The 23,365-nt window shown below is 32.5% G+C and overlaps 1 protein-coding gene across 1 annotated transcript in view; it reads left to right on the top strand.

The window, feature by feature from the left end:
- KCNQ (KCNQ potassium channel) overlaps positions 1-23,365 on the top strand; it is a 186,896-nt gene that overhangs the window by 4,912 nt on the left and 158,619 nt on the right. The window contains exon 2 of the mRNA XM_072528607.1: positions 11,362-11,488. Coding sequence (XP_072384708.1) covers positions 11,362-11,488 — 127 coding nt within the window. The remainder of the gene's footprint in view (positions 1-11,361; positions 11,489-23,365) is intronic.

The raw sequence follows: 23,365 nt of genomic DNA, 5'->3' as shown, positions 1-23,365 counted from the left end.
TTTTTAACACTTCGTACACTGATACAAAGGTTTGTTAGCAGTACTTCTCTACAAAATGAATTTTTGGATCGGTATAACTTTAGAATCGGCCAAAATACGATTAGAAAAAGACTTGCCGAAAACGACCTACATCTTGGAAGGGCACCAATTGTCCCATTATTGACCAGAGACCATAGAAGGCAAAGATTTCATTTTGCTCGTGAACATGTTGATTGGAATAATGACGATTGGGGAAGAATATTATTCACCGATGAATCCAGGTACTGTCTTTTTTCTAATGACAGGAGAAACCGAGTGTATAGAAGGCCTGGGAAACGCTACGCACAGTGTAACACCGTAGGGACTGTACAGTATGGCGGCGGCTCGGAAATGGTGTGGGGTGGGATTAATTTAGAGGCTCGTACGGAATTAGTTAGAATAGATCGCGGTCGGCTTACATCGCAGAGATATATAACAGACATTTTAGAAGAGCATGTCGTGCCATTTGCACCATTTATTGGAGATCATTTCATGCTTACGCATGATAATGCTAGACCACACACGGCAAGAATTGTGCAGCAGTATCGTCAGGAGGTTGGAATTCCTGCAATGGATTGGACTGCTAGAAGTCCTGACCTCAACGCAATAGAACATGTTTGGGGCATCATAGGCAGACGACGACGACAACTACCTAATGTACCAATCACATTAGATAAACTGTTTTTGCGGTTGGTTGAAATTTGGGATCAAATTGATCAAGAAGAAATCAGAACGAGTATTCTCAGTATGAGAGACTGTTTTCAAGCAGTTATAAATGCCAGAGGAGACAGTACTCGATACTAGTAGACGGTACTAATATTTTCTTCAACTTTAAAAATTTAAATTTCGGTATTAATTATAATGTTAGTTTGTTTAGATGTTTAGATTTATGATGTTATATTGTTAATTTTAATACATTTTTTGTAAAAAAAAAGAAAAGTTTTTTATTTAAGATATTCTAAAACAACCATAAAGCAGAAAAGAACAAACAAAAATTTTTTCATTACAACTCAAAATAAGAATTTTAAAATTATGCGTTAATTTTGGAGAGCAGTGTATATAGCAATTATTTAAATATTATGTTAAAATATAAATAAAGGTATATTATAAATACAAAAATAGAAAACATGCAATATGCATTTAAAATTTAAATAGATATATGCACTTGTTTTTATAAAAATAATTTTAAGTAAAATAAAATATGTGTTTATTTATTTATTTATGCCTTAACCTCAAAGGGTTGTTGACGTAGCACGAATTTAAAACAAATTGTATTATTATTTCTTATTATTATTTCTTGATATATTTCCTAAACTTCAGGCTTTTTCACAAATAAAACCGCAAAATTTACGATTTATTAAAATATTTTATTTTGACCACAAGATAAATGAGTCGCTCAGAAGCATAATGGCCTAATGTAAAATTGATGTTTTGAGATATTGGCAAATAAGAATTGAGCTAAAAATGAAACCATTTTTGTATTAACTAATATTATTCTATTCACTTACACAAACATTCCTGGAACCTTATACATTTTATGAGTGGAATGAGAAAAATATAAAAAAAAAATCTTTTCTTATACAAAAAAAGTCAGTTGTGCCACTATGTTAAAATATTAAGCTTGTACAAAAAAAATAAAACAAGTGACATGTATTAAGTTTGGATAAAATATTTTTAAATTTTGTCCTGCTTTTACCATATATGGTACGTCATCAGATAAAATAAGCAATAATTTATCATTGGGCACAGTAGCAGGAAGAAAAAATTTTGCTAACGCTTCCTGTAGAAACCGTGATGTTGTTAGAGCGTTGGTTTTTTCCACTTGCTTACAAAAAATTAAATACGATTTTGGAAAGTTTCATCGCTAAGTACACCAATCAACAAGTGCACAATGTATCTTCCTGACGAGTCAGTGGTCTCGTCCACACATATGTAAAAGCAATTCTTACCTATTTCGACTTTTATGTTGTGGATAACTGAGGAGTATAACAAATTGACATTATTTCTCTTTAGAGTTCGTTCACTGGGAATGTTCTGTTTGCAATTTTTTTTTTAAATAAACTAATGTTTTCATTAGATAATTTTTAAAGCGGTATATTAGAAGATACTAATGCACGACACAAGTCTTCGTTAAAAGTTTCTTGTTCGGTTTGTTTTTTGGAACTTGGCTGAAAGCACTTGGACACTGAAGATTGATATTTTTCACCGAATGTGTTTTTACTTTTTTAGCTAAATGTTTCGCGATTGTGACATGCTGATCTATTTGAAATTTTTTTTAAAGAATATAAATATTCTATAGTTTACCCATTTTTAAAATCTAAGATTGTAGAAATGAACTAAAAATGAACCGTTTTTGAATAACAATTAAAATATTTAAATTAAATCAAATAAAAATTGGTGTAGTATTCTTGAAAATGTCAAGAAATGACTGTGCAAGAAGGAAGAACCCCAAATATTTACAAAAGGCTCTTGGTCTTTTCTGTTTACATTTAAAGAAAAAATACTGTGAGCATAAATTAAAAGCACTTAATTAATTAAGTCCAATCTATGATATGTTTTTGTTTTTAGCAAAATTAAAGCAAACTATGCTATTGTTAAAAAAAAATGTTAGTGACCCTTCAGTAGACTATTGAATAATTAGAATTTTAAATAGGTATCCTATTTTTTATCGCAAGGAGTTTAAAAAATTTTTTTTGAAAAAGACAAAATACATCGATTTATTGCGAACTAGCCTTGTGTCGGTACTTTTCTTAAACATAATCTCCAATTTTAAAATCTTTTTTTGTACCACCGTGTAAATTTTTAAAATAAAATAAAAAATAATACGTATGTACTTACAGTTTTGTCACAACAAGAGCAATAAACTTTATTCATATCCATATATAGCTCTTTGTAAGTTTTTTTCCAAGTTGAAACATTGCTTATTTTCAACATTTTCAAAGCACAATAATTATTCACAATTAGAAATACACGTTGTTTACGCCTCCAATTTTACAACAAAAGTGAAACTAAGTGAAACTGACCGTCAAAATAAAAATTTTTACGTAGAGACATAAACTGGTAAACACAAACCCTTAATTCCAGGACAAAACGTGACAAAACTAGAAGTCGCTGTCTTTTATTAGTTACTATATCAAGAATTTGAATACCATATGATTATAAAACAAAATTAAATATTGGCATTTTCATGCTATATGTAAGTTTGAATATAAAAATAAATAGTTACCACCAAATTTTCAAATTATATGCACTTTATGCTCACTTTTATAAAAATATGCAAAATTTGACATTTTTGCATTTTTTTTATGCATTATATGCAAAATATGTAATTTGCATATTTGCCTAAGTGTACTGATGACTCACCCTGTATGTTAGTTTTTAGAATATATTTCGATAAACTTAGTATATTCTGAATTTTAGCCCTATAATATAATTTTTGGCGGTTATACTTATTATAGTTTAAAGAGTGTATTTTTAGCTAAATTACGATCGATTCCTGGCCTAGTTATCTGTAAGGATTTTATTCTCATATTCATTTGGAGCAATCGATTTTGTCTACAAAATATAGCCAGGATTTTAAAAATAATTTTGTGTTGCTGGTAGAAATAATAATAGGTTACGTAACTTATAGTTTAGTAATTGTATAGTATATGCACAAAAACATACATATTATTTTGGTTCAACAATTTATCTGTTAAACAAACAGAGCAAAAACAAACAAAAGTTAAATTATAATAATAAATTACAAGGCCTGTCCAGCAAGAGAAAAACAATAATATACTGTAATGGAAATAGCCACCTATCACACGTGAAATTCATTCGAGATGAGTTATTACATATGTAGCAAAAAATAACGCAAAAAGAAAAAAACATAATGAAAAAAGGGCTAATCCCAGATGCGAAATACTGGTATAAGTGTTTATTTATGCAAACAGATCATTATATTACCCAGTTCCTGACTGGATACGTGTCAGTTAGGTCATACGCATTTAGCATACAAGAAATGCCCCGATTTATACAGATACTATAGGGTCACACTTAATACGGAACAGTTATACGATAGTATACAATGTTTAATGAAACGTATTTATAGCGAACGACATAATTTTTGCAGGGTAGGTGAGTGTGTGTCCAGAATTATAAGAGAGATATTCCATTACATAGATATCTTTTGTACTAAAATAAAAGCGAACGATTATAGCAGACTTATTTCAGTGAAATGGATGTTTAAATCTATTTTTTGTTTCCACTAACGAAACAAATAACCGACTACTGCCAGCATCACTAAAAGTTCTCTTAAACTCTCCTCACACCTTAAATACAGCAGCCACTAGAATAAACATAAACCGGAATAACAATGATGAAATACCATTAAAAGGAGAAATAACAGACATATTAAAGAGTTTTAAAAAAATAAAGCAAGCGGTGTAAATGGCATCATTGCAGAGTTACTAAAGGAAGGTGGCCAAAACCTTCTTCTTTTTTTTCTTCTTTTTGTGTAGACATGACTCTGTCTGTTTTTCAATGTGCCTTCAGTAAGTTGTCGTTCCATCATTTTCGTGGTCTTCCTACTGATCGGCTTTCTATTGGGGAACCGTCTCTTACCATTTTTACTACTCTATTTGTTGTCATTTGGCTTACATGATCGTTCCATTCTACTCTTCAATTTCTTATCCAGTTCTTGATGTTCTTTACCTTGCATCTACCTTGTATATCTGTACTTCTGGCTCTGTCCTATAGTGTCTTGCCATCAATATTTCTGTGTTCATCTCTGCTATTTCTAACATCCCTTTTGTCCTCTCTGTATCAGGTCTTGTTTCTGCTGCGTATGTCATTATTGGTCTGATGACTGTTTTGTAAATTTTGTCTTTTGTTTCTTTCCCGATATTTTTATTTCTCCATATTGTTTCAATCAGGCAGCCTGCGGCTCTTTTTGATCTATTCGCTTAATCTTTCACTTAATTTTCGAGCTTTCCGTAGCTAGATATTGTGATGCATAGATATTTAAACTCCATAACTTGTATTGTATTGTATTATTTTTGACCTTTTAGCTCCAATTTACATCTTAGTAAATTTGCTGCTGTAACCATGCATTTTGTTGCAGCATACGTTGTAAATCGTCTTTATTTTAAGAGAGTTGTATTTTTTCGTCTGCATAGCAGATTATTTTAAGTCGTTTTTCTTTCATTTGGTATCTTTTTTTATTTTTTTACTTTTTTATTTTTTCATCCATAATCAGAATAAACAATAGAGGCCTCAGGGAATCTCCCTATCTTTCCCATTGCTAGCTTCAATAGGGTTGGTTAGATCTTCTTCCACTTTTACTTTTATTGTGTTATTTTGGTATATTTTTTCAGTTGTTTTGATTATTTCTAGAGGTATTTGTCTTGCGTACAATAAGTAAATAACGTCATTTAATTTGACCTGGTCAAATGCCTCCTTAAGGTCCACGAAACATAGTCATGCCGGTTTGTCGTATTCTAATGATTTCTCTTGTGCTTGCCTCAATATAAATATAGCGTCGGTGCATGATCTTCCCGACCTGAAACCTTGTTGTTTTTCTGCTAGTGTTATAATTTCATTCAGTTTATATGTTATCACTTTGGTTGTTAATTTTAGTGTTATGTTTAATAAGTTAATTTCTCTGTAATTTTCCGGGTCCGACTGGTTTCCCTTTTTGAAAAAAGATATGAGGATGCTTGATCTCCATTCTTGAGGAATTCTGTTTTTTTATTTTTTGGATCAGTTTTAATAGTTGTTTGGTCAGATCTGGTCTTCCGTACTTTAGGAGTTCGTTCAGTATTCTGTCCTCTCCTGGTGATATTCTATTTTTTAATTTTCTTAATGCTTTCTTTACTTCTTCCTTCTCAATATTTATTTCTTCGTTTGTCGTCACTTCTGGTGTTGGTGATTCATTATCGTCACCTTTCGCAAAGCGACAGTGGTCTACTCATGTTTTCTTCTGAATGTGTTTCGTTTTTATTATTTCGTTCATCTCTTTTCTTTGTCTTCTGATCATTCTCCATATTTCTTTTTATGTTTCGTAGAAGTCGTGTTCCATCTGTTTTAAGAAGTTCTGCCGGTGTTTCCTTTTTATTTGTCTAACTAAAGAATTCGTTTTATTTCTGATTAGTTTAAAATGATTATATGCCTGTTATGTTTATTGTGTTCTGTATTTTAAGTGGCCAAAACCTACAAGAAGAAATCATAGAGTCGATACGTAAAGTATAGACCAAAAAGCAAATACCAAAATAGCGGAGAAAAGACCTGCTATGCGGAATACACAAAAAAGGAAATGCTGCGGAATGTAAAAACTACAGTGTATAGCATCACAAGATACAACGTATCATCATCATCCAGCCTCAAGAGTCCACTGCTGAACATAGGCCTCTTCCTCATGTTTCCAACCCCGTCTATCTTGCGCCGCTCTCATCCAGTTTTTATTGAGTCTTCTTAAATCGTCAGTCCATCTTGTAAGTGGTCGACCGACGCTTCGCTTGTCTTCCCTTGCTATCAAGTTATAAGATATCAATCAGAAATAGAATTAATGCCAACACTAAAGAAAACCTGGGTGAATATAAGCTAGTTTTAGAGCAAATAGATTAGTGATAGATTAAATTTTTACAATTTAACAAATTTTGGCTAGTTTGTATGAATTTAATGTGTCACTGAACTTATTGTTCATTGATTTTCGACAAGTATATGACACAATAAACAGACATAAATTGATCGACATCAAAATATTTTGACTTTTCGGATAGAATAATACGATTAACTAAATCTCTTCCTAATGAAACCAAAAGTAAAGTTAAGATAAAAGGGCATGTCTCTGATAGCTTTAACATTCCTAGATGCCTCATCACAAGGACACCCTGACTATTGTATTTTTTAATCTATTACTGAAAAGAATCTTAAGGAAAGCATACACACTAAATGCTCAATCTATCACCACAGACATGGCCAAGCATATGCGGACGACCTTGTTCTAATAACAAGAAGACCTATATAATTAAGAAAATTTCGTACAAGACTCGAGAGAACAGCCAGAGAGTATGGACTGGAATCAAATGAAGAGAAAACAAAGTATATGGAGATAACAGGAAATAATTAACATTTAGGACAGTTTTGGAAAATATCTGCCCCAGACAAAGAATATAACCTTGAGATAGTTAAACAGTTCGATTATTTGGAAGTCACGTTAACTAATAAAAATAAAGAAACTCAAAAAATTAACAGAAGAATGGCGAAAGGTAGTAGAAGTGCTGAAACTCTAAATAAAATGCTGAGATCAAACAAAATATCGTCTCCTCATTTGAAAATTTTACTAAACTTCAGTAATTAATAACATTTTTATATTTGAATGGATTTACGTGGAATTTTGTTTGAGTACCTAACTTTATATGTGTCAAATAACAATTTATATTAATTAATAAAAAAGTGAAAAATAATTGGAAAAAAAGTTAGTTGTCCTACTCTTGCCCTCAAAGATAATCTGTTTTTTAACGATATTCGTAAATTTCTGTTATATAAACTTATATTGCATCAAAGTTTTGTTTAAAATTTTACACATTTCAATACAAAAAACAAAACAATTTTGTTGTTCAAACATGTTATTAGATAAATAATAACATGAAAATACTTATTTTTCAAAAATTTCAAAAATTTGACAAGATAATAAACAAAATAAAATTAAAAAATCATCAGAATCAGTAATGGTAATAGCGGATACTGAAAGTTGTAACAGTACAAATTTATTGCATTTTATTAAGACAGCTCAAAATTTCTAATGGTGAATTTATCATGAATTTAGCTTACCTTTTTCCTGTGCTTGATAAATTCCAGATAACAACTCAAAATCAGTGTTATTTTTGTTCGCTAAATACACTAAATACTGACTTCTAGATACCCATAATGTGTACAATTTAAATTTTCGAATTATTCATTTTTACTCTTGAACATACACCTTTTAACATCAATGTAATAGTAATAGAACTATTGTTTAAGATTACTGAAGATAAAATTGTGACCGCAAGCTGAATAGTATAAACAAAGACATAATCGCAACTCAGCAAGTACCTATATGGCAACCGTAGGATTCGTGCGTAAGATAACTTAGTGTTGCATTAATATTGATGACCAAAATGGGTAAACGACAAAATATAATGGTAGGAAATGTATGTTGTCTTAGTGTTGCATTACAAAATTTGGGCTAAAAGGAATTAAGCTACACAAGGATATGTAGTATTATGAAAAAAGTATATCACTTTTTATTTGTCCTTATGTTACACTCAACAGAAGGGTTTATTTCGAATCATTTGACATGAATATCACAAAGGTCATTTTTTTACATATCCTACTGTTACTTTGAGGCGACGATATCCAGAGGAGTAAAAAGAAGAATATATATTATATAACAGTTATCCGGCCATCGCTGCTTTAAGCTAGCAAGACCTGGATCTTAAGCAAAACCCTAGAATTGAAACAAGTTATAATTGGTTTCAAATGAGTGTAGAGTAATAAATCATGAAGTGTCATAAAATTTGCCTGAATTTCGGTGTCGTCATGGGCGTAGGCAAATGGACGGATGTCAACTTCGTCGTCAAAAATTGATGTACCTCAAAATATCATATTTTGGATATTTTGTGATAACCAATTTTATTTAATTTTTCGATTAACTTATTCTTCAAACTCGTATTCCATTATATGGTCATTAAAGCTAATTACATTTTTATTTATAAAAACAAATTCACTTCCTTACTGAACGAATAAAAGCATTAGAAGAAACTGATAAGGGTATGACGCACCTCCTAATATTACTAAGAACTAAAATAAATCAACATGAAGACTAATAACGCGTAATGAGGTTTTACTTACACTTTCATTATAATCCTTCTTTTATTTTATTATTATCATTCGACATTCGACATTCGAGTTAGTAATTGTTACTACACCAATTAAACGTACAGTAATATTGTGATATAGAAATAGTGAAAAAGTTATAAAATGGCGACATTTACTCCAAAGAAAAGAGGTGTAAAAAATTCTCCGCTATCTGTTAGTGAAAAAGTTATAATTTTAAATGTATATGATTGCATAAAACACGATCACCCTAGTTTGTCTGTGCAAGAAAGTGTTGAGCGATGTGCCCGAATGACTGGAATTGGACAGTCCACGATTTTTAAATTATTGCGAGAAAGAAAGATATCAGGCCAGTTAAGTCCATGCAAGAGAAAATCAGGAAGACCAATAAAAATCTTAGGTGAAGACACCAAACGTGACATTTGAAGAAAAGTTCATTCGTTTTATTTTAAAAAGGAAATACCCACCCTTGACAAAATACTAATGGAGATAAGCCAAGATAACGATATTCCTTTGATATCCAGAAAACTTTTATGGAAAACTTTAAAAAGTATGAATTTTTCCTGGGAAAAGCACAATCGAAAGGCACTATTACTGGAAAGTGATGAAATCATTTGCTGGAGACGAAAATATTTGAGAACTATAAAACAGTACCGCAGAGAGCACAAGAAAATTTTTTATCTTGATGAGACGTGGATAAACGAAGGTTATATAGTCCAAAAAATGTGGCAAGATAAAAATGTAACAAGTGCTCGCCAAGCTTTCATAGAAGGCCTTTCGACGGGTATTAAAGTGCCTTCGGGAAAAGGGAAGAGGCTTATAATTGCTCACATTGGAAGCGAAGAAGGATTTTTAAAAGAAGGTTTGTTAAGCTTTGAGTCGTGTCGGACGGGAGATTATCATGAGGACATGAATTCGGATGTCTTCGAAGACTACTTCGGGGAAATGTTAAAATTTCTTCCAGCTGATTCGGTCGTGGTTATGGATAATGCAAGCTACCATTCAAGGCGCATAGAGAAGGTACCAACTTCAGCTTGGAGAAAGCAAGAAATTATTAACTGGCTGTCAAATAAAGGTATTCAGTTTGAGACGAATTCAATAAAGAAGGAACTACTAGCCGTAGTAAAACAACATAAATCTCGCTTCATAAAATATGCCGTAGAAGATGTAGCAGAAAAGTATAAAGTAACTGTGCTACGCCTACCGCCATATCATTGCGAATTAAATCCCATAGAACTTATATGGGCACAAGTTAAAGGATATGTTGCAAGGCACAATACCACATTTAAAATGAAAGATGTCAAGGTATTGTTTGATCAAGCCATTATGGAAATCACATCAGAAAACTGGCAAAAAGCAATCCAGCATGTTTTAAAAGAGGAAGATAAAATGTGGGAACTGGACAACTTGGTCGATCAGGTGGTTGACCCTATAATTATAACACCAGGGGATGATGACAGTTCTTCGGATGAAGACTATAGTGATGTAGAATTGTAATAACGTATCCAGTAAAGTTTTTGTAGTTTTTGTGAATAAATTGATTTAAACTCCCCACAAGTGTTTCAATATGTAAAGTTCATTCGTGTGTGTTTGTGAGTATTTCCCGATTTCGGTTCGTATATATTTTATTGTTACATTTTATATTTTTTTAATAACACTGTTCTGCTGTATTACATTTTTATTTCCTTTAATATGATTTTTAAGAATGCATATTCTTTTGTCAATTAACCCACTAGCGCGCCTCTGGCTCAGTGTTTATCTGTCGATAACAATGGACTAATCCCTTAAAACAGGGTGATACCTACCTGCTCTTTATGAAACGACAGAATTTTGCAATGCGGACGGAATTTATTGACGGATTATTGACGGATTACCCTGTAGCGCTTTTGAATACTTCATGAGATTTTATTACTCTACACTCATTAGAAATAGATTATAGATGGAAATATTCTCTAACTAAAAACATGGAGATATAATTCCAAACATACGACAGACTTTTTCGTGCTTCTGTCAATACAGTAAGAATTTGATCGCCAACATTCGGTAACCAGTTTACACTTTAACAAGGATAATGTGCTTTATACATATGCAAAGTGGCCGAAGATAGAGAAATCATCCTCATTTTAAATTGACATTTAATTACCTTATTTTTTATATCAAACTCTTTACTTCAAAAAAATAAGAACAATTAAATTCGAACATGCTTATAACAATTACCTATTTCATACCTTTTTGTCTATGTTCCAAACCTACTACGGTGTACAAAACGCTATCTTTTCATTGAATTTTAGTAAGTTCCATGCTCAGCAAGTTTTATTGCATGAAATTACTTATGGTTCTATTTTTTTAACGATGTGTAATAACGATGTGTCTAAGCAGTTAACACTCACCCATTGCCTTAATTATTTTTTCTGAATCAAATGACTATACATGAAATTTAAAATACAATTATATGTAATTATATTTGTTTTTTGTTTGTTTTAGGAAATATGTTTGGTCGTCTTTTTTGGAGTAGAATATATAGTACGACTATGGTCCGCAGGGTGTAGATCTAAGTATATGGGCTTCTGGGGTCGACTTCGATTCATCAGAAAACCTATTTGTATTATAGGTAAGTTAAAACTTAATCCCTAATAAACAAAAAAACTAAAAGATAAACGATCAGAAAGAGTCTCTTAAACTAACCTATTTAAAAAAATATATAAAAATAAAAAAATGTAATGTCGTCGGTGACCTGACAATTTCTCCTATCTGCATTTTTTTTATGAAAATGAGTTATCGATGAATTCGGAATCTGCTTACACCAAAGATTCGTCCGTACAAGTCCTATGAACGAGAAAAATGTCTAAATATATGAAAACGCTACTTGTAATTTCTCCTATCTAAATTCACGCGGTAAACTATATGCAACATGTCCTCTTGTCAGTTTGTATGGTGTAATCATAGGGTATTGAATGCTAGTAGACTGTGAGTTGTTTTTTAACGAATTACGATAGTTCTGGTAATATTATGTGATTATAAAATTAAAAGTAATAAGATTCGAAACTAAAACGATAAAAATAGACGAAAATCTAGTTTTTATAATTTCTTTCAGATAGGAGAATTTGCAAGTAGATAACAAACAGCGATTAACTGATAGGAGAATTTGTGTGTCTCAATAATTGTATAGTAATCATGTTGAAGAGAACTTTGCGTATGCTTGAATGGCTAACGAAAACTTGGTTGTAAATAGAAGCGACCAAATAGACACTCTAGTAGTAAACCAACTGACAAATTCTGATAAAGTTAACGCATGGGAAAACCTAAATATAAAAAATACGCCAATAGTTATGGTATTAGACGAACCTCTGCCTGAAGACAATCAAACTGTTACTACGCTTACAGTAATGCAAAATTGTACAAAGCTGGAAAACTTTGACTTAACAGATTGCTTAAAAGACTTCAACCAAGTAGACTGTTTAGCGGATAATAATAATTGTGTTATACCAAGAATATCTAAAGAAATGCATTTTTTTAATATTAGCAGTTGTGATACCAATATTTCTGTAAACCTCGTGTTAGATAATTTAACAAGTAAACAAATACTATTTCCAATTGAACAAAATAAAATGGTCGTATCTCTTCTGTCATATGAATGTTCTAGTGACGAAGGCGAGACTAATGAAATTACAAATACCAGTAATGTTCAAGAAAGTTCTAATATTAGGATAAACAATAATATTGAAATAAATCTGGTGAATGCAACCAGTGATAATGAAGTTACCATGAAGAAAAAAAGGAAGCTTGGTCAGAATAAAAATCAATGGAGAAGATACACAAATAAAAAACTTCGAATGGAAGGTACAGCATACATGGGGTTTAGTAAAAAGTCCGGGAAGATTATGCAAGATATACCAAGAAAAGCAAAATCTTTAAAAGAAGCGTGTACGTCAGTAAAATGTCGAAATTCCAAATTATGATATTGCAAGGAATTTACAGAACAGTGCAGAAGTCATATATTTAAGAACTTTTGAGGTGTGACTTGGGATTAACGTAAGGTCTTTGTAGCATCTCATGTATTTAAAACACCAACATTTAAATCAAATAAGGAAAATTCAAGAAGACAAGATACATACACTTACCACTTACATGACGGGAATGAAAACTTACAAGTATGTCGTAGTATGTTCACAAATACATTAGATGTAGGTTATAAAACCATTCACTATTGGTTGGATAATAGTTTTTGCGGTATGACTGACGAAGCATCACGTGTTTCTACCAAGAAAATGGTACAGACTAGATATACAGAAAGTCATAAATACTTGGAACAATTTTTTGAGATTTTGAATTTTTTTTACCTAAACTTCCTTCACACTATTGTCATAGCGAAACACAAAAATTGTATTTAGAATATTCTTTTAACAGTATGTCAGATTTGTATTGTGTTTATGTAAACAGTTTTTGCCAAGAAAAGAATATAACTCCTTTAGGTGGCAATGTATTCTCAAAACGATTAAGGAAGAATAATTTCGCTTTATATACACCGAAAAAAGACCAATGCAATATTTTGTTTTGCATTTAAATATAAGAATACGACAGAAGAAGAATATAGAGCTCATATAAAGAGAAAGAAACCCGCCAGAGAAGCTAAAACTTTGGATAAAGCCATAAGTAAAAAAGATGGAATAATAGTACTAACAATGAACCTACAAGCCGTAAAATTGTGCCCATATGTACCAGCGAACTTTAAAATCACATTGTCCTACCATAACTTCACAGTTTACAACCTAAAAACTCGGGATGTTATGTGCTATTGGTTTTCAGAAAACGAAAACGTTTTTGTTTCTTGTATCATACATGTATTAGAGGAGAACTGTGTTACCGATTCCAAAACGCCAGTAGTTATTTATTCTGATGGATGCGGTTATCAAAATCGAAATAATGTCCTGGCTAACGCTTTACTAAACTTTGCTATCAAACATAATGTGTTAGTTTTTTGTCAAAAATATCTTGAACCGGGTTACTCTCAAATGGAATGTGACTCGGTACATAGTATGATAGAAAGGAGTCTTAAAAATAAGGAAATCCATTTACCCAGTGACTATGCTTCCATTACAGCTCAAGCAAGGAAGGGGACTAAGCCATATAGAGTCAAAATATTAGACCATACATTTTGTAAGACTATTCGTCCTCCAACTACATGCGATATTCCTCAATCCGACCAGGAAGAAAAGCGTATGACCCAACCATTACTGATATAAAATGTATCAAATACCATCCAGTTGGGACCATAGAAATAAAAACTGGCCATAACGGAGAATACTTACAAGACCCTATCAGAACAAAGACTATGCCGACAATTCTGGACTATTCATCTTTATTTCTATCGCCTCCGAAAATAAAAACGGAGAAATGGCAACATTTACAAGATCTAAAATCAACCCTACCAAAAGATTCGCATTTATTTTGTGATGCCTTTTACATGGATAGATATTTTTATTTTGTTCGTTTAGACATTTATTGTTATTGTTGTTTGGATAAAAGGGCATCTATGCTTAAGTTCACATTAAATAAAAGTCAGTATCTTCTATGAGTAACATTACTTAAAGCAATGCCTGCTATCTAGCTTAACAAAACTAAATTCAATTAAATATTACTTTTTTTTATGAGAAGTAAAACTGTTGGTTTCACACAGATCATAAAACACAAACAAACAATTAAAATATGTTAAAATTTTATAATTATAAAGTTTTTTGGCTCTCCTGAAAAGTTTAGGTGAAGTCGAATAGGAGATATTGCCAGGTCACCGACGATATACTCGTATAAATTCAATTAAATATTACTTTTTTTTATGAGAAGTAAAACTGTTGCTTTCACACAGGTCATAAAACACAAACAAACAATTAAAATATGGTAAAATTTTATAATTATAAAGTTTTTTGGCTCTCCTGAAAAGTTTAGGTGAAGTCGAATAGGAGATATTGCCAGGTCACCGACGATATACTCGTCGTCAGAGATGAAAATGCCACCTCTAAAAATCATAAAAACAAGCTGAATTTTGCCGAGCATATTATAATTTTAAGACCCAAAAAAAATGCAAAAATTTTACCACTTTTATCATCGGGCTTTCTCCGAAAACCACTCTCGTAGGGGGTGAAAACGCAAAAAAATCAATTTATTAGGAATCTGTACACCGTAGAAAAAAATGTTTTAAATAAAAAATATAGCTGGGATAATTTTAAATAAAAATGTTTATAAGCACTTTTTGTGTAGAATAAACCGTTCTCTTAGAAACAACGCTTGAATCGATCGTCAATTTTGCATGTCAGTTTCGCGCGAGAAATCAATGTTTAATAAAATGTATGTGTATTGTATGTAATTGTATCAGCTCGGCGGTAAGAGTTCGATATGTTTCGATTTAAGTGACGTATCGACAAAAATCAAGATTAGTTTTAAAGGTAAAGAGTTCAGCTTTCGTATGCAGTTTTTATATTTTGCAGCAAATAAACTCAGATTTTATACAGGTGTTAAATAAAGAAACGTGGCACGATTTTTGCCATTTTTTATGATTCTCACGAGATCAATACAATATATTTCTTTGATTGACTGGTCACCATAAAGTTTCGATTCTTAAAGCCTAACCTTTAAAATCTATTGCATGAAATTTTAGTTTTGAGTTTTGGCAACAAATGAGTATCATTTGAAATATGCTTAAAAAACGCTGGATTTAAACTTTCACACAACAAACGATCTAAAACTTTTTTTTCAATTACTAGTACGTTTTTCAAAAGAACAATACCTCTGCAATAAACTACATCCAAAACCGTATTCTTAAATTAATTTTCCGTGACATGTGAACGTGTCTAAATTTGGAATAAAAACAAAATTGGAAAGGCAAAGGAAAAAATAAGAAATATGTTCCACAACCAAAAAAAGAAAAAAAGAGAAAGAAACAAAAGGGATAGCAGTTCAGATGGTGAAGACGAAGACAAAGTTTGCATTTATTGCTCAGGACTGTATTCCAAATTAAAATTAGATGATGGTTGGGTAATGTGTGAGCAATGTCGACTTTGGGCTCACGAAGCTTGCGCCGAGGTAGAGAATGATGGTGAGTCATACTCATGCGATTTTTGTCGATTTTAAACTATAAAAGTATTTAGTATTATTGTTATATGAATAGTGTTTTATTTTTCAAGTTAATATATTTAACTTCAAGATCGTCTTTACTCACATTCAAAAAGCATTCCGTTTTACCCGACCGGGTGGACAAAACAGGATACTTTGCCATTTTTTAAAGAATTGACTTTTTCAATGTTATCGTCAAAATATTTAGGCGTAAGTATACTTAAACATAGAAAGTGATCAATAAACAAGTTACAGTTAAGAAGAAGTATTTATCAATAGTGTAGTGAAATAACGTTAGTTATCATGTTTTGTCCAATTCTCCCCTAAATAAAATACGCAAGGAGTAACTGAAATGTACTATACGTACAGCACTAAAAAAACAAACCATTACACCATTAACAGACCATTAAATTTGAGATAGTTCTCGTTAATTAATAATAATCGCAATTGATATCTAAATCGTCCTTATCCTTTCATGAATCATATCATATAATTATTATCACCGGTTCAATATCTTCCTGCAAATTGTCCACCGCAAACATTTTTTCTTCTACCTTCTTGACGTGGTTCATATACTTATGCCGTTGGTAAGCTTCTTTTATTAACCGTTCTACCGTTGTTTCTTTAAACCGTCAAAATTGTTTTAATTTTGTACTTGTCTTATTCGTCTCTAAATGTGGTCGTAGTATCCAGTAATTCACTTTTTAGGTAATCTTCCTCGAAGAAAATGTTCTTTGCAATTAGCGAATCCTTGATTTGATTTTGTTCCACAATTTTTTCGGGAAATCAAATTATTATATCGGGAAAGTTATTTGGACATGTTATATCGGGAAAATTATTCGGACCATGCCGTAAAACCAGTTTCGCTTCCAGCATGAAGAATAATAAACCGAGGGCCTCTTTGGATTGAAGCTTTTAGTTTAGTAGAGATTTATTTTATGAGGTTTCCTTCTTGGCCAAGAAAGTTAATTCGGCCCATGCCATAAAACCAATTTTACTTCCAGCATGAAGGAGAACAAACCGAGGACCTGTTTGGGTTGGAGCTTTTAGTCCAGTACAGAGCCCTTTTATAAAGGCATCTCCTGGATTCTTGATCGTTGTGTCCATCTATTGCTTTTTAACTGAAGCACCGACGTTAGTCCAAGACTCATCGGTATAAACAATCTTTACATTATACTTTTTCCTCGATGTTTTTATTTGTCTGAGGTATTTGTGTCTTCAGGATACGATATATTTTCTTTCCACCTTTCCACCATTATCGAATCTCGGCCTCTTTTACCCTATTCAAAACCCATGTCATTTAGTAGCCTACGAAATGTGGTTTTTGAAAAAGGCGGTGGGTCCACATCATCCTTTACTCTGTTCATTATACTGTCGACGGTTGGTGGTATGTTGTCCAAAAAAAATCTTGGACAATTTTCCTTACTAGAGATTTCACTCCCTCATTGTAAGTATTCCCAGGTGAATTGGACTGGAAACTGTTTTTCTTCCTTTTTTTGTACTAGTTTCTGTTCCCCTTGCTAGGTCTCTTCCCGGTTGTCATAAATTTTGCGAACATTTACACCGCACATTTTTGACATTTTTTCCACAGTAATGGTCAAGCTGTCATCATATTTTGAAATTCACGACAGATATTGGCAATGGCTCCATAATTTAGGTACTTTCATCCGCTTGCGAAAATGAAATAGAACTGAGCTTTCATAGTTTTTTACCAACAAGTTTTTGGTCTAATGGCCAGTATCCATATCGACAAAGAGACATGTTTGCTTTGCGTGGACAATGGGGATTAAAACAGGTTCGCTTCTCCTAATGACTTTATAATGATCTTTATTTCCCAAAGAATGTGTTTACAATGGAAGCTATGGAAAATTAGTAAATACAGATAAGCTATCCACAATAAGTTTTTGATATATTTTACTTTTTTTTATAATATTTTTCTTGATGTTATTGTTTACCTCGACAATGTAACTCTCTTATTTATACATCGATGATTGAATCATGCTTTGGTTGAAACAATAATGATAGTCTTTTATACAACTGTAGGTAATTGTTATGTGCGCGAATATTCCAGTGCTATGATTCTTAAAGCCGGTCCTCATGCGCTACTCGGGGCAAACCGGCAACGTGGTCGGCCATTCTCCCGTAAGAAATACAATGCCTACCTTACCTTCACTGCATTCTCACTGTGTCTTCTACTATAAATCAATTTACTTTTCTATATCGGTTGTTACACCGTGCAAGAGGCACCTCTTAACGTCATATTTTTAGTTATACATCATCTAAAGTATATGAGAGATATGGCGCAACCATTTTGAGGCAAGGAGCCTTTAATTATTTAAGCTCAATTGAAAATTTTATAAAAATTCAAGTAGAACATACACAGCAACGAACTACAACTTATTTTGTACCGTCTAGTTTAGAGGCATCAACACTTGCTACTAAGACGTATACATTTAACTTTATTGTGAGCAGTCGACATCGAATTTCAATATGTTTCATGCTCACCGCTCTATTCATCAGCGTTTAATATAAGTAGTCTTTCTCCATAGATAAATTTTAAATGCACACCATTTAACAAATTTTAGTTGTTACCTGTTTAAAAAGAAACTCATTGTTCCCACAACAATGGCACTTTTGATTCAAAAAATTGGTTACGTTATTCTGAAACATTTATGATTTAAAGTTTACTTTATGTTAAAAGACGTCCTAGAGTTCGGAAGTTCAACTTTAATGATAAGTAGAAAACCGTCAATTTCAATGGAGCTTAATAGCACGAAGTTTGTTTAACTTAGAAGACGGGAACTGAAAAGTGACTTTATGTGATAAATTATTACCTTTAAGTAACATGTACAAAGAAGGTAAATTACAGTTAATGTAAATTTATTACTACAAGATCATTTATAAACAAAAAATTCTATTTACGGAAATGTAGACAATAGAAAATAGTTAATTAATAATTTATGCCACGTAATATGGCACACCCTCTTTTAGAATCATCAATCATTACTAATAACAAAATTATATAATACAGCATAACCATAAAATTAGCTCTTGACGCGAGTTCTTAGATAACATATATGAGGAATTCTACAAAAATTCGCACCCCAACTGGAGCCAAATATGGTGATATTGCAATTTGCTGCCCGTACCCCGCAGTAACAATTTTTTTCTTCAAACGTCAAATAATGATGACATTAGTTATCTAACTTGATCCTGTCAAAGTTTGATATCTCCGCCGGCAGTAGTTTTTTTTCCCATTTCTTTACGGTGGAGGGAAAAATGTTGTCATGGCAACAATATGAAACATGTCACAAAACAACAATACAAATGTCATTAACAACAATTAAACATCATTTTTATTTATAGTAATATTAAAAGTACAATTAGTTAATGAGGCATTTTCAAAATTGAAACCGTGCAAAAATGTTCCCGACTCTTGATACGCATTGGTAATTGCTGATGATACTGATGGTCGAGAACAACTTTCAGCAATCATTTCCGATGTTGGCGAATCATGAAGGTTTAAAATTTTTTGAGCATTATCGTTCTTATCGGACTTGGAGGGCCCCAAACGTGCTATTGCATCATAAGGCGCGGACTCAATTTCGTTTAGGTTTTCCATTTTCGCACTAAATTTGCGCTTGCGGTTGCAACAGCAATAAGCTGTCTTTAATAATTGCAAACAACTGTCAAACAACTGTAACCAGGGAGACGCAAATTCCACCGACGACTTAATTATTTTAATTTCTAACATCTAGACGACTTTGATAGTTGTCACAGTTAATTTCGAGTAAAAATAGCGTATGAATTGTACTATTTATGGTTGAAAATTGCTACATTTGAAGAAAAAATAGTATACTTTATTCGGCAAAGAAGCGACTTTTCTTGACTTGCCCTCTATTAACATCGGGCGCGTCAAGAAAAGTCATGCTTCTTCGCCTCATAAAGTAATATACTATTTTCTGTAGGTTGGTACCAAAAAACATGTTTTCAGGTGCGAGCCTAAAAAATGCAAATTTAAGTTTTTTCCAACAAAAAACTGATTTGTTCGCTAAAGCTATTTCATTCTTCTAGCGATCTGCCTCGAAACACGAGTGACAGAAACTTCTATACTTAGAGCACACGTACATATCAGGAACCAATCGCTTTGTCTTGGTCTCCAGAAGGAACTCTTACCCTTTGAAAAGCCAAGAAACATCTGCTCAAAGCGTGGCAAGCGGTTATTCAGTCACTAAAATCCACTTTTTTTTTCATTTTTTCGCGATTTTCCCTGAAAATAGATTAAAAGATACCTCTATAGTTGGAGCACACATACATATTAAGTACCAATCGCTTCGTCTTGGTCCCAAGAATGAACTCTGTCCCTTTGAAGAACCAAAAAAAAAGAAGCTCAAAGCATGGCAAGCGGTTATTCAAGCCCTAAAATCGACGTTTTTTTTTCATTTTTTCGCGATTTTATCCGAAAATAGACTAAAAGATACCTCTATAGTTGGAGCACACGTACATTTCAAATACCAATCGCTTTGTCTTGGTCTCGGAAGGAACTCTGACCCTTTGAAGAGCCCAGAAATACCTGCTCAAAGCGTGGCAAGCGGTTATTCAGTCCCTAAAATCGACGTTTTTTTCATTTTCTCGCGATTTGACCCGAAAATAGATTAAAAGATACCTCTATAGTTGGAGCACAAGTACATATCAGATACCAATCGCTTTGTCTTGGTCTCGGAAGAAACTCTGACTCTTTGAAGAGCCAAGAAACACCTGCTTAAAGCGTGGCAAGCGGTTATTCAGTCACTAAAATCGACGTTTTTTTTTTTCATTTTTTCGCGATTTTACCCGAAAATAGATTAAAAGATACCTCTATAGTTGGAGCACACGTACATATCAGATACCAATCGCTTCATCTTGGTCCCCAAAAGAAACTCTGACTCTTTGAAGAGCCAAGAAACGCCTGCTTAAAGCGTGGCAAGCGGTTATTCAATCACTAAAATCGACGTTTTTTTTTTTCATTTTTTCGCGATTTTATACGAAAATAGATTAAAAGAGACCTGTATAGTTGGAGCACACGTACATATCAGGTACTGATCGCTCCGTCTTGGTTCCCAGAAGGAACTCTGACCCTTTGAAGAAATAAGAAACACCTGCTCAAAGCGTGGCAAATATAAGTTTGTTATAAAAAAAAAAGAAGAAAAAAAATTGAATCGTGTTTTCTTACTTAAAACACGATAAATTAATATGTGAAGGTTTTCAGCTATATTACAAATTACTATCTATAATTTGATGACGGATCAGGCTACATAGATTTCGATAGGTAGATGAACCTCACTTACGGAAGTCATTTTAACTTAGTTCCGGTAAAATCGCGAAAAAATAAAAAAAAACGTCGATTTCAGGGACTGAATAACCGCTTGCCACGCTTTGAGCAGGTGTTTCTTGGTTCTTCAAAGGGTCAGGATTCATTCTGGGGATCACGACGAAGCAATTGGTACCTAATATGTATGTGTGCTCCAACTATAGAGGTATCTTTTAATCTATTTTCGGGTAAAATCGCGAAAAAATGAAAAAAAAATACGTCGATTTTAGTGACAGAATAACCGCTTGCCACGCTTTGAGCAGTTGTTTCTTGGCTCTTCAAAGGATTAGAGTTCCTTCTGGAGACCAAGACAAAGCGATTGGTACCTGATATGTACGTGTGTTTCAAGTATAGAAGTCTCTTTCATTCGTTTTTCGAGGCAGATGGCTAGAAGAATAAAATAACTTTAGTGAACAAATCATTTTTTTGTTGGAAAAAACTTAAATTTGCCTTTTTTTTAGGCTCGCACCTGAAAACATGTTATTTGGTATCAACGTACAGAAAAAAAATTGTTACTGCGGGGTACAGGCAGCAAATTGCAATATCACCATATTTGGCTCCAGTTAAGGTGCGAATTTTTGTAGAATTCCTCATATTATCAAAATATAATTTTAAACTATTAAAAATATCTTCCAAATTAGTAAATGCGCATTCTGCCTTTGGTTATATTGTTCAGATACCTTTACGTTATCCAATAGAACACACTAATCCAAACAGATTTACCTTTTGAACTAAATTCAAATTCAATGTACTTCAAAGCATTACTAAAAAGGACTACACTGTGCATGTTTAGCACGGTAATGTAGTTCTCAATAAAGTAGTGATATTATCGGCATATTAAATCCGTTTTAGCGAATATCAAACAACCGTAAGAGGTTGATAAACATTCGGTTATGTTTCCAGTTAACTAGTTGCCTAGAGCTGTTACCAGTATTGTGAAAATGCATTCATGATCTGACACACTTAATTGAAGCAGGCTTTAACAAGGAATTTAAATCTAACTTGTTTACAACATTCTGCTTTTTGTAAAACACAAATTTAAAGAAACTAAAGTAATCTAAAACACGTTTAATTTCTTTTGGTAACTTCTGTAAAATATTCAAGAAAGTGTTTGTCAAAAATATCATAAATTCATAAACAAGCTCATTCAAAGTTAAGTCGATATGTAGTATAAGTTAAATGTTTTCAAAGATTCTAAAGCATATACTTTTAAGATTTATTTTACTTAAATAACTTTTATTACAGTTAAAATGTAATATTAAATAAACCAATAGGGAAATTATTAAATGTATGTATGGTTACATGAAAACACCAAAAAAAATTTACTACAAAATGAATAGGGTAGCAGACTACATTAATTTAGAAATAACATTCAAAACAAATTTATGCTCGTATGGCTAAAAATAGTTTAGCCATTAAATACTTCTTATATTTCCTAAGCTTTTCCCTTTTCAACGGTTACTCTTCCTCTTTATCTTTTTCGCCACTCATTTCTATCCATCGTATTCTTCTTCACCTAAACCTCTCTTTTTCTAGTCCTTTGCCACACAGTCCTTCCATCTTCTCCTAGATGGAGTCTCTTTTCTTGAATCTTTTTTGAGACTGTCGTCACTCCGGCTATTTGCCAATCAAGTCGTTCCTGATCTTGTCCCTACTACACCGTAACATTCTCATTTCAGCTACCTTCATATTCTTTTCCTGAACTTTATTTGTAGGTACGCTTTACCGCCGAACACTAACGCGATATAATATCGTTTTCTGTCTTCTGGGCTATGCGAAATGTGTAAAAGATTAAATCTTTTAGAAAAAGCTGCTATCGCTTTATTGAATTAAATGGTCAAATATATGGCGTAGGAGGATAAATTCGTTAAACTTCTTGTGCTAGAATCGGTATCAATAAAGTGTTATGACTTATTTCGGCCTATTCCAGCCTTATCAGACACTTGGGCTAATACAAATTCAAGAAGATTGCTTCGACAGAAGACGCTAGTAATTTTGATGCGAGAGATGGCGCCAGCTGTAGAAGACTCG

The sequence above is a fragment of the Diabrotica undecimpunctata genome, chromosome 4 (assembly GCF_040954645.1).
Source record: "Diabrotica undecimpunctata isolate CICGRU chromosome 4, icDiaUnde3, whole genome shotgun sequence".
In the NCBI taxonomy this organism is placed as follows: Eukaryota; Metazoa; Arthropoda; class Insecta; order Coleoptera; family Chrysomelidae; genus Diabrotica; species Diabrotica undecimpunctata.
Note: the sequence above shows the minus strand (reverse complement) of the source record. Positions and strands in the feature narration are given on the sequence as shown.